This window comes from Vulpes vulpes, chromosome 10, assembly GCF_048418805.1.
Source record: "Vulpes vulpes isolate BD-2025 chromosome 10, VulVul3, whole genome shotgun sequence".
NCBI classification, from domain to species: Eukaryota; Metazoa; Chordata; class Mammalia; order Carnivora; family Canidae; genus Vulpes; species Vulpes vulpes.
Genome location: NC_132789.1, coordinates 54,823,931 through 54,838,157, shown reverse-complemented (window position 1 = coordinate 54,838,157; position 14,227 = coordinate 54,823,931). Strand labels below are relative to the sequence as shown.

At 52.0% G+C, this 14,227-nt stretch overlaps 1 protein-coding gene across 4 annotated transcripts in view; it reads left to right on the top strand.

The window, feature by feature from the left end:
* Positions 1 to 14,227, top strand: part of CFAP57 (cilia and flagella associated protein 57) — a 74,284-nt gene that overhangs the window by 37,357 nt on the left and 22,700 nt on the right. For all 4 annotated transcript variants that reach the window (XM_072724279.1, XM_072724281.1, XM_025992072.2 and 1 more), the window contains 6 exons: positions 2,373 to 2,528; positions 3,898 to 3,991; positions 4,576 to 4,766; positions 8,144 to 8,317; positions 9,149 to 9,307; positions 11,662 to 11,805. In XM_072724279.1, the coding sequence (XP_072580380.1) occupies positions 2,373 to 2,528; positions 3,898 to 3,991; positions 4,576 to 4,766; positions 8,144 to 8,317; positions 9,149 to 9,307; positions 11,662 to 11,805 (918 nt within the window). The remainder of the gene's footprint in view (positions 1 to 2,372; positions 2,529 to 3,897; positions 3,992 to 4,575; positions 4,767 to 8,143; positions 8,318 to 9,148; positions 9,308 to 11,661; positions 11,806 to 14,227) is intronic.

Sequence of the window (14,227 nt, the reverse complement as noted above, 5' to 3'; positions counted from 1 at the left end):
GTTCTCTCCCTCTGCCTCTCCCCACCATTCCTGCACTTGCATGCATGCTCTCTCTGTCTTAAATAAATAAATGAATCTTTTTTAAAAATTAAAAGTCATATTTCTCAGAATTTCCAGTTCTCTTTTTTTCTTTATATTCTATGATTTTCTATGTAACTATCTCTCAGGACATAATTTACCTACTCATTCATCCATCCATCCATCCGACTAGTGGTCACAGAGGGGTCTGTTATGTACTAGATGCTGTACCAAGGTCTAGGATGACAGAAGTGAAAGATATATAGAGGCCTTTAGCTTGTAGCCTGGGAGGAGGTACAGGTAAAATTAAAAAGGGAAATTAAGTGTGTTATGGGTGTTATGACAGAATGATGCTCTGGGGTCACAGGCCAGGTGGTGCCAGAGGAAATGAGCTTTGGATGGAGCCTTCAGGAACAGATGGGAAAGGCTATTCCACACCAAGGAATGAGTGTGCAAAAGGATGAGAGAGGTGCTCTGGGGAAGATGCTCCTGGCTAGGTGGGGCTGGAGAGGGGAGGGTGTTTGGAGCTGGAGCTGGAGAGGGATCGTGAGGGCCTTTTACACCATGTTTTAGAATTCAGAATTTGTTCCTAAGGACCTACTGATAGATTTATATTAGGGAATGGTTTGAGGAGATTTGCATCATGGAAAGCTGCCTCTGCAGCCAGGCTGAGAACACACTGAGGAAGGATGATGAGCTGTGCGCCACAAATACAACATGCCCGAAACCATCACTCCCATCAATAAATCTATTCCGCCAGTCCAAGGCAGACCCTGGAGTGACCTCCTCATCAGATAAACGTTCATTTAGTGCTGTGTTGCTGGTCCTGTCCTAGGTGCCCAGGATAAAGCCGTGACACAAGATAGGCCAAGTGCAATCTTCAGGGAGCACTCTTCCCAGGAGATGGTCTTCATCCATGGCCTTTTACCTTCACCCCATACCCAGTCAGGCACCATGTTCCCTAAAATCTTGCTCTTGAATCTCTCCGTTCCACTCTCCTCCCCCTTCCCCATCTGGACTGTGCTGTTCCCACCCCCCAACTAATCCCTCTGCTTTAGTGCTTGATCTAGCCCAAGCTACACACTGCCATCAGAGAGGTCTTTGTGAGATGAAGTCAGCTTAATCAGGTTGGGCAAGGACCTTCAGAGGCCCTGTAAGAGAAAATCCTAATTTCTTATCATGGCTGGCAAGGACTTTGATGGTCTGACCCCCTCTGGGCCTCCTCTCCCTCTGCCTCCCATCCATACCACATCATACACAGTGTCCTGACCAGACGTCCTTGCTCTCATCCCCAACTTTGCCCATGCCCCCTGTGTTCATCCCTCATCTCAGTACTTCCTGTGTGCCAGGTCCACACTTGTCCACTGGCCAGGAATGCAGAAGTGAGCATAACACATTCCTTATTCTCTAGTTGTCCATGGTTGTAGAGGAGATAGATCAAAAAAGATGAGATAGGGATACGTGAGGAGGCTGGGGGGTGATCATAGATAGGTGAGAAGAAAACACCTGTGTTCTCACCCTCTCTGTCATCAGCGTTACCTTTTTCAGGAAATGAAGGGTATGTGTATCACAGTATTTAGAAAACTTTGGCACCAGAGGATACAACAGAATGAAAGAAGAAGTCACTGGACATAGGAACCAGCAAGGCAGGAAGAGTAAGGACTAAGAGGCATTGAGAGGGACACATTGACAGTCCTGGGAAACCACTGGCTCTGGGCACTTTTCACAATTTGTAATGATGTTATTTGGCTTCTTCAGTAGACCGTTAGCTCCATGGGGGCAGGAATCATGGTTCCACACGTGTTCTTCAAGTACCTCCTATGTGTTAGGCACGCTTCTGTGTATCAGTATACAAAACCAACAAAGATCTCAGCCTTCCCTGAGTTTAAATTCTAATGGAGGAAGAAGACAAAAGACAATAAACAGAATCATACATAAGTTGCATTAGAAAGTGCCTAGATCCAAGAAAATAGTAAAAAGTAGAGCAGTGTGAGCAGGGTCATGAGTGCTGGGAATGGAAAGGAAGGGTCACAGGATTAACTGGCGTGGTCCAAGTGGACTTCACTGAGCAGGTGGTATTTGCACATATTTCAGGCTGAGAGGGTTGTTAGCGTAATGCCTGGTGCACAGCGGGGGCTCACTGAACAGATGTTGTGAAGGCAGAGGAAAAAGCTCGTATGTCTCCCCAGTTTTCAGTCCCGGTGTCTCATGGGGAAAAGATAAATTCTAGTGGATACACGTGTGTTTGAGGCTGGGCAGAGCTGCAGAGCTCAGAGAGCTCGAGGCCACGAGTTTAAATATTCTAATTCACCCACACTGTGAATGTTCTTGATTCTGGTGTCCTTCTCCCAAAGGCTCAGATGATGTTGGAACTGAAGACTCGTGTGGAAGAATTGAAAATGGAGAATGAGTATCAGCTTCGATTGAAGGACATGAACTACTCTGAGAAGATTAAGGAGCTAACAGATAAGTTCCTCCAGGAGATGGAATCCTTGAAAACGAAAAACCAGGTCTGTTTGAGAGACTCAGCCAACAGCCACAAATAATAAGATGTTTCCAGTTTACTCAAGATGGAACTGGCATACACCATCCCAGCTATGCTCAAACAATGAACCATATGATAATGTGTGGTTTTTAAGGATAGCTGATAGCATCAGAAATGCTTACAGCAAAGTGCCACGTAGAACAGAGCAGAATATAAAACTATAGTGAATGGGATTCATCAAATAAAATAAATACACATAGATCAGTTCATAAGAAAATAGCTAGCAGTGTGATTACCTCGGAAAGTGGGGATGATGGATAATTTAAAATTTTCCGTATTTTTGCAAATTCTTTACAACGAGAATATATTATCTTTAGGATCAAGAGAAATGTATTTAAAAACAGAATGCAGGGCACCTAGGTGGCTCAGCGGTTGAGCATCTGCCTTTGGCTCAGGTCATGATCCCAGGGTCCCGAGATCGAGTCCTGCATGGGGCTCCCTGCAGGAAGCCTGCTTCTCCCTCTGCCCTGTGTCTCTGCCTCTCTCTGTGTGTCTCTCATGAATAAATAAATAAAATCTAAAAACAAACAAACAAAAAAACAGAATGAAAAGTCACAAGAAAAACAAAGTATAGAAAGAAAAGAGGTACCAGAATATCAATTTCAGGATCATCGGTAGATGAAATAAAATTAGTCTAACTTGTCCTCCTGTAGTTAGATTTGATCCAGGACTTCCCCAGAATAATCCCCTTATTCTCCACAAATCTGTCCTGCCCTTCATCCCAAACCTCCTATTTTTGGCTCAGATGGTATTTGTTCTTTTATATTATCTCCACGGGTCAGAGAGTTTGACTCAAAAAAAAAAAAAAAAAAAAAGCCCCTGGCTTTTAGTTTTATTATTTCCTTCCTTTAGTCAACAAACATTGGTGCGGGGGCCCTCCATAAGCTAAGCACAGAGTTATTCCTGGGGGCGGCCCCTCTGCCTGCAAAGAGCTTTCCTGCTCGATTAAGGAAAACACTCCTTAGAAGCTGACACATTAGCACATCCAAGAATGTAGTTGACAGCAATGTGCAGACAACAGAGAATTCAAATGAATCTTTACTTTCTTCCCCCCCAAAATCCATCTGCTACATGTCCAAAACCGAACTCATCATTGACAAGACCCGTTTAGTAGAAAGGATATAAATAAGGAACGTCTAGAACTCTCAGAGCAGAATATAATGTAAATAAAAAGTGATAGCTTGCTTGTTGCTCATGGAACAATGCTTGGTTCAAAGGAAGGGCTTGAGAAATGTTTGTGAGTGAAGGGGGATGGCACTCATAACATGTGTTCCTGCCCTAGGGGTGCTTTCAGCAGACATGTGGGAATGAGAACAGTTCACTCTGTGTTTTAGGTTTTAAGAACAGAAAAAGAAAAGCAGGATGTGTCCCATCGGGAGCACATTGAGGACCTGCTGGACAAACAGAGCCGGGAGCTGCAGGACCTGGGTGAGTCCCCAGGGAGAGGCCACACGTCGGGTGGGGGCAGAAGTCTGGGAGTCCCCCGGACCCAACAGAAGTCCCAGGTGACCTGGTTTTGTCTGTAAACAGGCTGCATTTATGCCCTGGATCTCACTGTGGCTTTTTACTCCTGTGCATTTGCTCATTCATTAAATACGTATTAAACACCTACTGCATGCCAACAGGAGATATGAGGAAGTGCAGGTCTGGAGCCTGCTAGGCTGCCTTGGGTCCCAGACTGACCACATTAGGTGCTCTAGGGAGTCACCGGACCTCACCGAGCCTCAGTTTACTCTTCTGTAAAACAGAGGTGCTGATAACTATTTGGCATATTTAGGACATTTTTCTTGGCCGTGAACCCCCAAACATCCCTCCGCCCTTTCCTGGAAACCTTCTGCCTAGCCGACAACGTGGGGGAGTTTGGCGGCCACCTGATGGGGTGCGGGCAGGAAGCTGGGCAGGCGTCATGGAGGCACCTGCCCTGGCTGGTGCTAGAGGTGGGCGGGAGAACACCAAAGGCTCCTGGGCGGCCCTGAGTCCCACGCGTAATAACGGCCCTTGCTTCTCTCCAGAGTGCTGCAACAACCAAAAGTTGCTTCTAGAATATGAGAAGTATCAGGAATTGCAGCTCAAGTCCCAGAGGATGCAGGAGGAGTATGAAAAACAGCTTCGGGATAACGATGAGACCAAGAGCCAGGCCCTGGAGGAGCTGACTGAGTTTTATGAGGCCAAACTGCAGGAAAAAACCACCCTCCTGGAAGAGGTACTCACTGGAAGCTGAACTGTGCCTCCCTTTCACGGTGCATCCTGCAGGCCTGGCCTGTGACCAGCCCATGGAGCTGTGGGAAAGCTGGCTTCACCTCCTTTCACTTCCAGTCCCTCCTTTCAGCATGTGTCCCTTGGGCCTCGTGTTCTGCTCTTTACCATTTGTTTCCCTCCAGACCAGGGGACCCAGGGGGCTGGGAGGTGCTTGGCTTTAGGGACTGAAATTCTTTGGACAGACTAAGTTCATATCTGCTGTCCTATCCTACTTGGACCTTCGAGCCTCAAGGACTGGAGAGACCTTTCTAGATGCAGCCAGCAGGGCCTAGAGAGGAACAAGGGCCCGAACAACAGGGAAGGTAGTTGCCTGAAACCCTTTAGCAGCTCCTTGTGTCTTACAAGATGAAATCATTCCTTCACTGATTTTACAAACCCAGGTTGTATCTTACTGTTTTACCAGCTCGAGTGCTGGGTGACCATGAAAAATAGAGACCGGGACCTGGTTTTCGGTTGTGTGGAGGAGGCAGGCACACAGACGCATCCCCGGAGGTGCATGCATGGAGGAGCAGGGGGAGGTGCAGACCTCCCTGATTGCTCAGGGAAGGCTCGCAGGAGCTAATGAGACCCAGGAGGAGTCGGAGCCAGAATGAGCAGGAGACATGGAAACGCGGGAGGGAAGGGCATGCAGGCAGAGCACAGTCGGAGAATGTTCGGGAAGGTTGGGTTGCCAAAATATCTAGTTTCCCGAGATGAAGAGAAAACTGAGAAGAGCCAGATGGCTGCCTTTCCTGCACGAAACGGCAACAGATGGGGCACCGTAAGCGAGGGCACAGAGTCAGGAAGGGGTGGAATGAGTTTTGAAGGGAATGAGGAAGGAGGTGGCAGAGAAGAGGCCTGGCAGGTGTGTAGCTGAGCACGCAGCTGAGGTTTTAAACCTGAATCCTGGCTGTGTTCATCCTCCACCCAGTGCTTTTCCTCAGCAGGACTGCGGGGAAGGCCGGCACAGAGCGGCTCTCCTGAGCGCTGCCACAGGCAAACCAGGGCATCTGGGGAGCAGCCACCAGGGCCAGCCCAGACAGGGGCAGAGGACCAGATGCCTGGAAGACAGTGGAGGACTCCAGACAGGGCCGGGCCCACCTGGGGTCCAACACCGCAGTCACCTGTGCTGAGGGCAGGGCCTGCGTTTGCAGGCCTCGGAGGTGGGCCCAGGCCCAGGGTGGACCTGAGTGCGGGGGTGCCACGGCAGAGGAGAGACAAGGTCAGAGCACCCTGGACATTACAGGGTCACCCCCGCCAGTTGTGCCAGGAGGAGGACTAGGCCACATCCCCACCCCCACCCCCCAAGTCTTCAGGGAGCCGGGAAGGGAGCAGGCCTTGGGCCCAGAGGAGCAGGAAGTAGAGAGCGGAGGTCTCCTCCCAGCAGGCTGGGTTCTGACAGCCCCACGGGGAATGTTCCCGCACAGCCTTGCCGGCCTCCCACCCCTGCCCCGGCCCTCTGCTGCCATCCAGCTCCCTCCCATCCAACCTCATGCAGTGGCCAAGTGTCCCACACAACCTCTGGGCCTCTGCTCTGGATGATTCCCCTTCACCTGGCCGCAGGTCCTGCCCCTTATAACCCCTCTCCCCGCCCACAGGGCTAAGCAGCCTTACCAGTGTCCTCAGGGTCCCTGGACCCCTGCCTCGTCGGTGGCCTATAGGGTAGCATCCTGCCTTTACTTCCCTTCCCCTGGGGGAGCTTCTCAAGGGCAGGGTCACCAATCAGTGACTTTCAAACCCTGCAAAAGGTGGGGGGGCATGTCCTAGATGCTCCAGAAATGTTTGTCGACCTCCAGTCAACTGATCTGAGCTTTGCCTTTCAGGGGGGCTTGGGGGATGGGGGGGTGGGAGAGGAATCTGCCCTAAGAGGAGAGAGGCTGGAGGAAGGCCAGCACCCTCACAGTGATTACCTCCCCATTTCTTCCTTTGAGTCAAAGATTTCAACTCAGAACTTCCCTAGGAAGTTTCCACCTGGCAGGCCTCCTCACCAACCTGGCTGGCCTACTTTCCTTTCCAGGGACATCTCCCAGAGCCAGAGCCAGAGCCGTGGCTGGCGGGCAACTCTGGGCTGCAAACAGAGCACACCGTGCCAAGGCTTCTGTCTAGCAAGGGTCTGGTGACACATGGCGGGGAAGAGAGAAGCCTTTCTCGGGAGCCCAGTATTAAAACCATGTTGTCTCTCTGAGCCCCTGACACTCACCCCAGGGATGGGTACATGCAGCTTATGAGAATGCCAGGGAGGGATCCCTGGGTGGCGCAGAGGTTTAGCGCCTGCCTTTGGCCCAGGGCGCGATCCTGGAGACCCGGGATCGAATCCCACGTCGGGCTCCCGGTGCATGGAGCCTGCTTCTCCCTCTGTGTCTCTGCCTCTCTTTCTCTCTCTGTGACTATCATAAATAAATAAATAAAAATTTTAAAAAAAAAATGAGAATGCCAGGGTCAGGACAAGGGGGACACAGTGGACTCTGACCGCCTAAGGGCTGTAAGCAGAGGAATCACACCCGAGTCAACTCTCAGCCTCCCCCAAGCTGAGTTCATGCCTTTTTTTTTTTTTTTTAAAGATTTTACTTATTTATTCATGAGAGACACACAGAGAGAGGCAGAGACACAGGCAGAGGGAGAAACAGGCTCCATGCAGGGAGCCCGATGTGGGACTCGATCCCGGGACCCCAGGATCAGGCCCTGGGCTGAAGGCAGACACCCAACCACTGAGCCACCCAGGGATCCCAGGCCGAGTTCCTTTTTCCTGCGTCCCAGCTCCAGGCTCTGACTCATTCTGTACCAGCTGCTATGCAGATTGTTCTTGGTGAGCAGAGAGATGTGGCCCTGCCATCAAGGAGCTTCCATGCCCACGAGGGAGCCTGTCAAACAGGCAATTAGAGTATGATGCAAAGTGTTGGGGGATGTGCAGGGCATTGGGTTAAGGAGCAGGAGATCAGAGTTAAAGACTCTCTTTCACTCAGGTAGTGGCCAAGTACCTACTGTGTGCCCCTGCAGGGTGTACTCTGGGACCCTGGGAGTGGGCAGAATAGACCAGGTTTCTACCTTCTAGGAACTTTTGTCTATTGGGAAAGACGACCAAGTAGTTCCACAGATACAAAATTACAACCATCAGCAGTTCAGTGACGGAAAGACAAAGGAAGCATGGGTGTCAGTGTGAGGAAACCAGAGGTGGAGAGGGTCAGGGGTGTCGGGAAGGTGGTCACTGAGGTGCTGGAGGCCACGGCCCCATCTGGTAGGGAGAGAAGGGAAGACAGAGGACAGACGGGAGGACAGTGGGAGGTCAGGGGACACAGGGCCCTGGTTCCCATGTGTGCAGTGACCCCCGGCTCCCCGTTTCAGGCCCAGGAGGACGTCAGGCAGCAGCTGCGGGAGTTTGAGGAGACCAAGAAGCAGATTGAAAATGATGAGGACCAAGAAATCCAAGATATCAAAACCAAGTACAAGAAAAAGCTGCGGGATGAAAAGGAATCGAACCTGCGGCTCAAAGGAGAAACTGGCATCATGAGGAAGAAGGTATGAGGGGCCCGGGCTTCCGCCAGAGCTGAATTGCTGCGAGTAGCTCTGTTCTCCCCCCAGGCACCCTGCCCTCCCCTCCTCGGGGCTCTCCCTGCTGCATCCTTTTCACAGCGATGGTGATGTTTGCCAGGACACTGGTGGACACCCCTGGCTCTCATGGCTGGGCAAGTAGGATTTAGTCGGTTTTCAGAGTTCAACCTCTGGTAGAGATGGAGATGAGGCTCTCGAGTGGGTGGGAGGCCTGGAGGTGTAGGAAGCTTGGTTTACGAGGCAGATATGTATTTGTAGTCACTGGCGGCGGGGTGAACAGAGATTCAGGTCACAGATCCTTGCAGAATTGGGTTTCCCCAACATGTTTAGCCTCAGAGAAGCCAACTTCAAGGCAAAGTCACGTGCCTTCCCACTAGAAGTCCCACCACCTGTCAATCCAGGGAACAGTGTCATCTTCCCTTCTCAGACTTGGGCAAGGTGGCTCATCCATTACAGTATCGGTGACCTTGATAGGGCACAGATCCCCACCTTTCAAGGTCAGTGGAGTCATGGAAAAGTCTGGGTCCACCTGGGGCGCTGGTCTCCAGAGCTTCTTGACCCGGACAGTCCATCCTCACAGAGGGGACATGGGCTGGATCTTACCAGATAGAATGCTACGTCACTCACGTGGCCTGGGAAATGCCTGACCTGTCCCAAATCTCCAAAAAGTCACTCCTAGAAGCCCAGAAATGTTGAGTGCTGAATGTGTTTGCAGCTCACGAGGGTGGGGAGTCGGGGTCACAGGTTGGTGACGGGGAGGCGAAGACTCTGGTGGTCTCTGTAATCTTGTATCCGCAGTTCAGCAGCCTGCAGAAGGAGATCGAAGAGCGAACCAATGACATTGAGAGCCTGAAGGGGGAGCAGGTGAAGCTGCAAGGGGTCATTAAGTCCCTGGAGAAGGACATCCTGGGCCTCAAGCGGGAAATCCAGGAAAGAGACGAGACCATTCAAGATAAGGTGAAGGCTCATCTCCCTCAGCCACTCCTAGGCAGACCCAGGGGAGGAGGACAAAGCTCAGGAGAGGATCCCTGGATGCTTGGAACACATTCATTGAACTTGATGGGGGCTGAGTGGTCTGTGAAGTACCTGCTGTGTGCTTTGGCACTGGGCTGCTAGCGGTAAACACACCACACTCAGTTCTCCCAGCAGCCACAAGGGGACCCAGCTGTGGAGCTCAGGAGATGGCATTCCAGGCAGTTTGGGATCTTGCCCAAGGTCATGTCATCAAGGGGTGACAGACTTGGGGCAAGAGCCTGAGTCATCTGACTACAGGGCCCCTGCTCTGCGGTGCTCCAAGCATCCTCGGGAGACCATGCCCATGGGCCGGGGACAGCTCACCTGCCCCATTGCACACTCCTTGTGGTTGGCCTACAACTGCTAGGCCAGCCACAGGAAGCTGGTGTCCCTTTTCAGGATGCCTTTCTTACAAAATACTTAGAAGACCAACATCACGTTTTGTGTGGCCTATCAAAATTTTGTATCCTCCTTCCAAGCAAATCTAGGCCGTGTGCCCTTTGGCCCATCCCCTCACCATTCCTGGGTCAGGCAGGCAGTGTTCTCCTGAGATCGTGGCCTTCAGCACCGGTTAATTGGGTTCCAGCACAGGCTTTGCCATTTACTGACCACAGGACCTTGCGTAACTTCTCTAAGTCTCATTTTCTCGCCTGTGAGGTGGGATCTGCTAAAGGGACACGTGATGGTGCCTGTATGAAACTTCTGTATGTGCGTGTTCGTGCTTGTGTCTGGCCATTGGTGTAGGGAGGGTCCAAAGCTCTCTTCAGATTCTCGAAGGGTGGTTGACAAGAAAGAGGGTAAGTCGTCCTGATCTAAAATTGCAACAGTCTCCTATCCAGCCCAATGGCCTTCCTTCCCACTTCCTGCACTGGCTCCCCGCCACCGGGCTCTGTAATCGTGTCATCCTTCCACTTAAAATTCTCCCATAGCTCTCCGTTGCCTGTGGCAAGGGCAACAAAGTTTTTTCCGTAAAGGGCTAATAGTAAATATTTTGTCTGTCACACTACTGAGCTCTACCCCTATGTTGTAAAACCAGCGGTAGACCACACACGAATGAGGGGGCTTGGCCATGTTCCAACAAGACTTTATTGGAAACAGGTCAGATTTGACCCAAGGGCCAGAGTTGGCCAACTCTAACCTCCTTTAACCCCAGCACGCAGACCCCTGGCCTCCTCCCCCTCCTATTCTTCAGCCCGATTTCTCACTTCCCTGTGAACCACCGCTTTACACGCCCACTAGTTGTTCTTGGCACCCGCGGTATATGCTGTGCCTCCCGGGCTGTCCTCCTTTACAACACCTGTAGCAGGGTAGGGCTACACTCATTGACACATATGCTTTCCCAGCTAGAACTTTCTCCATTAGGGCAGGGACTGTGTCCTACTTCTATCTGGAATCTCAGACCTTAGCGAAAAGTCTTCCTTCAAGAAATGTTTGATGGACAGATAGATCTACATCCCAGTTACAATCTATGTGTAACAAATTCTCCCAAAATGTAGTGGTGCAGAACAGTAATTGTTTTATTATGCTCTCAGATTCCGTGGGTCTGGCATTTGGACCAGGACAAGATGGCACGTCTTCGTCCCCATGGCAGGGACCTTGCTGGGCCTCGGGCAGGGGTGACTGAAATAGTGGGGGAGGGGGGTAGAAGATAGTATCCAAGGTGGCTTCATCATGCTCATGTCCAGCCCCTTGGCCAGGGGCAGGGGTTGGGAGGCTGGGCTCAACTGGGACTGTCCACCAGAGACCAGCGTGCTCCTTAGCCTGAAGGTCTCACCAGAGAGGGCTTCTTGCCGAGCAGATGGCCTCCCTCAGACCACAAGTCCCAAGAGAACCAGGTGGAAGCTGCTTGGCCTCTTCTGAGCTAGCCTGGGAAGCCCCCCAGCATCACTCAAGCTGCATTCTTTGGGTTACAAGCCAACCATAAGTTCAGCCGGATGCAAGAGACAGTTAATTAGATCTTAGCTCCTGGTGGAGAAGTGTATGGTCACATTGTAGAAGAGTATCTGGGATGAGAGATGCTGTCGAGGCCAGCTTTGGAAAATACAGGCATTGACAACCTGTATTTGAGTGAGTGAGTGAGTGAGTGAGTGAGTGAGTGAATGAACAAGGTCCTGTCACAGAAGCCAAGGAGTCCACGCCGCAGCCCAGTGGGGGAGCTGGCCTCTGTAACCCCACCAGCCGGGACAGCCGACTGTGGAGGCTCAGCCAGCTCTCAGGATTTATGTCCTTTGCCTGCAGGGGATTCCATAGACCATGGCCTCCTGCTAGCTCTCGCTTCTCTCTCATCTCGCCCACAGGAGAAGCGCATCTATGATCTGAAAAAGAAAAACCAAGAACTAGAGAAATTCAAGTTTGTGCTTGACTACAAAATAAAGGAGCTAAAGAAGCAAATAGAACCGCGGGAGAATGAGATCAAGGTGATGAAGGAGCAGATTCAGGAGGTAAGAGCCATCTGTGACAACAACGCTCTGGCCTCTTGGACCCAGGTCTCCTCCCCACTATTCCTGACTGGCCTGGGGGCAAGGAGAGAAGGCTCTCCTCCCAGGCCCGCCTGCTCCCAAGGTGTGTGGGCCTCCACTCTGCGGAGGAAGCCACAGCAGAGGCCCAGCAGAAGCGCAATGCTTTAAGGTTTGGCTTGGGTGGGCCTAGGCCCTGCCCGCAGCTTAGGGCCGGCGCCCTGGGTTCTCCGCGGGAAGCCAGCAGGGGGCAGCGTGTCCTCAGCCACCAGATCTGTGCCACCCCTCCTGTTGCACCTTTTTTTCTGTCTGGGAATGTTGGTGGGGGCGGATGCGGAGCTGCAGTGTTTGGACTTGATTTGAGGAGGAATGGGAAGTCGTGAAGGCTCTTGAGCAGGAGAGCGACAGCGTTAAGTGTGTGTTCGGGGAAGCAGACAGGCTGGAGGGAGAGAGGAGAGATTAAAATCAAGATCAACAGGACGAGGGCTCCTGAGAGTCCCGAGGGATACAAGCGTCCCCTTCCGGCCCCTCTGGCCCATGTACAGTGCATCTCCTTAAGCAGATGGCAGCTGACCATGGGCTCCACGGTGGATGGAAAACCGAATTCCTGGGGCACCTGCGTGGCTCAGTCGGTTAAGCCCCTGGCTCTTCATTTTGGCTCAGGTCAGGATCTCAGGGTTGGGCTCTGTGCTCAGCCAGGAGTCTGCTCAAGGATTCTCTCCTTCTCTCCCTTCCCCCCATTCTTTGTCCATCTCCCACTCCCCACTTGTGTGCCCCCCACTCTCTCAAATAAATAAATCTTTTTTATTTTTTTATTTTTTATAATAAATTTATTTTTTATTGGTGTTCAATTTGCCAACATACAGAATAACACCCAGTGCTCATCCCATCAAGTGCCCCCCTCAGTGCCCGTCACCCATTCACCCCCACCCCCCACCCTCCTCCCCTTCCACCACCCCTAGTTCATTTCCCAGAGTTAGGAGTCTTTGTGTTCTGTCTCCCTTTCTGATATTTCCCACACATTTCTTCTCCCTTCCCTTATATTCCCTTTCACTATTAGAAACGACAAATACCCACCATTTGCTTCAACGTGGATGGAACTGGAGGGTATTGTGCTGAGTGAAGTAAGTCAATCAGAGAAGGACAAACATTGTATGTTCTCATTCATTTGGGGAATATAAATAAATAAATCTTTTTAAAACACCTGAATTCCTGATTCCCCCTTCCTCCCGCTTCCTGTTTCTCAGTAAACGGTTCACAACCCAGGCGCTTAAGGTGTAAGTGTAGAGCCTTCTGGACTCTCCCCTTCCCCTGACTGCCCTATCCCATCTGATGGACATCCCAGAGACATCTCAAATCCAGCCCTCCGTCCTCTCCACTGCCTCTGTCATCTGCCGTCTGGACTTGACTCCACCTTCCAGCCTGGTCTCCACATACAGGCTGCAGCAAACCCCTACTGGAGTCCCGTCCCACCTGGAATAAAATCCACAGTCCCTACCAGGGCCTGCGTGATCCCGGTGCTACCCCTCAGCAGCCTGGTCCGCAGGCCCCCTCCCCGGCACCAGCCCAAAGGCCTTCCCACGGTTCGGCTCCCCACCCGTGTCCGTGTTCGCTGATCGTGCTGAGCAGGGACACAAGTAACGTGCGTCCGAGCATCCACGGCCTCCATAGAATGGGATTCCCAGGAGCTATGGTGGAGAAAAGCCTAGCCTTTCCTCTCTAGAGGACCCAGGGAGGAAGTCGGGTGGCGGGATCAGTCCAGGGCTAGAGCGTGTCCAGAGAGAGTGTGTCCCTGTGGCAGTGACTTTCTCCCTGGCCTCTGGGAAAAGGTAGGGTGTCCCCAGCTGACCACAGAGCTGCCTCCTCTGGGCTCCCTGCCATTCGTGAATGACTTCATTGACCAGATGTGGCTGTCCAAAAAGGAGCCCCACTCGTTGGGAAGTCAGTGTGCTGCAGGACCCTGAGATCACTGTCCCATTTCCCCTCCTTGTCTGTCAGGGAGATTTACACGCAGGTCACTTACTTTCCACCCCAACACACCTGAAGGATTGCTCCCTTCTCCCATCAGTAACTGGACCAGCCATAGCACTGCTCCTCAGCGGAGATAGGCCTGCACCCCAACAGTGATTCAAACGGGGCCCCTCCTACCCCGACCCCCTGATGCCCGGTGCTGCCAGGGCTGATGTCTGGGCCAGATTCCTTCCCAGGGACCTCTGGGGGTCAGAGGCCCATTTCCCCCACCCACCGCCAATCTCCTGTGAAGTTCCTTTTCCTCCAAGAAGGGAGCTGCAAGCCCGCGGGCTTGTCCATGGAGCTGAGACCACCGTGAAGGACAGTCTCATACTCCCTGGAACCAGGTGCCTCCCTGCATGTTTACTTCTCCAGCTGCTCCTTGAGGAGACAGGAC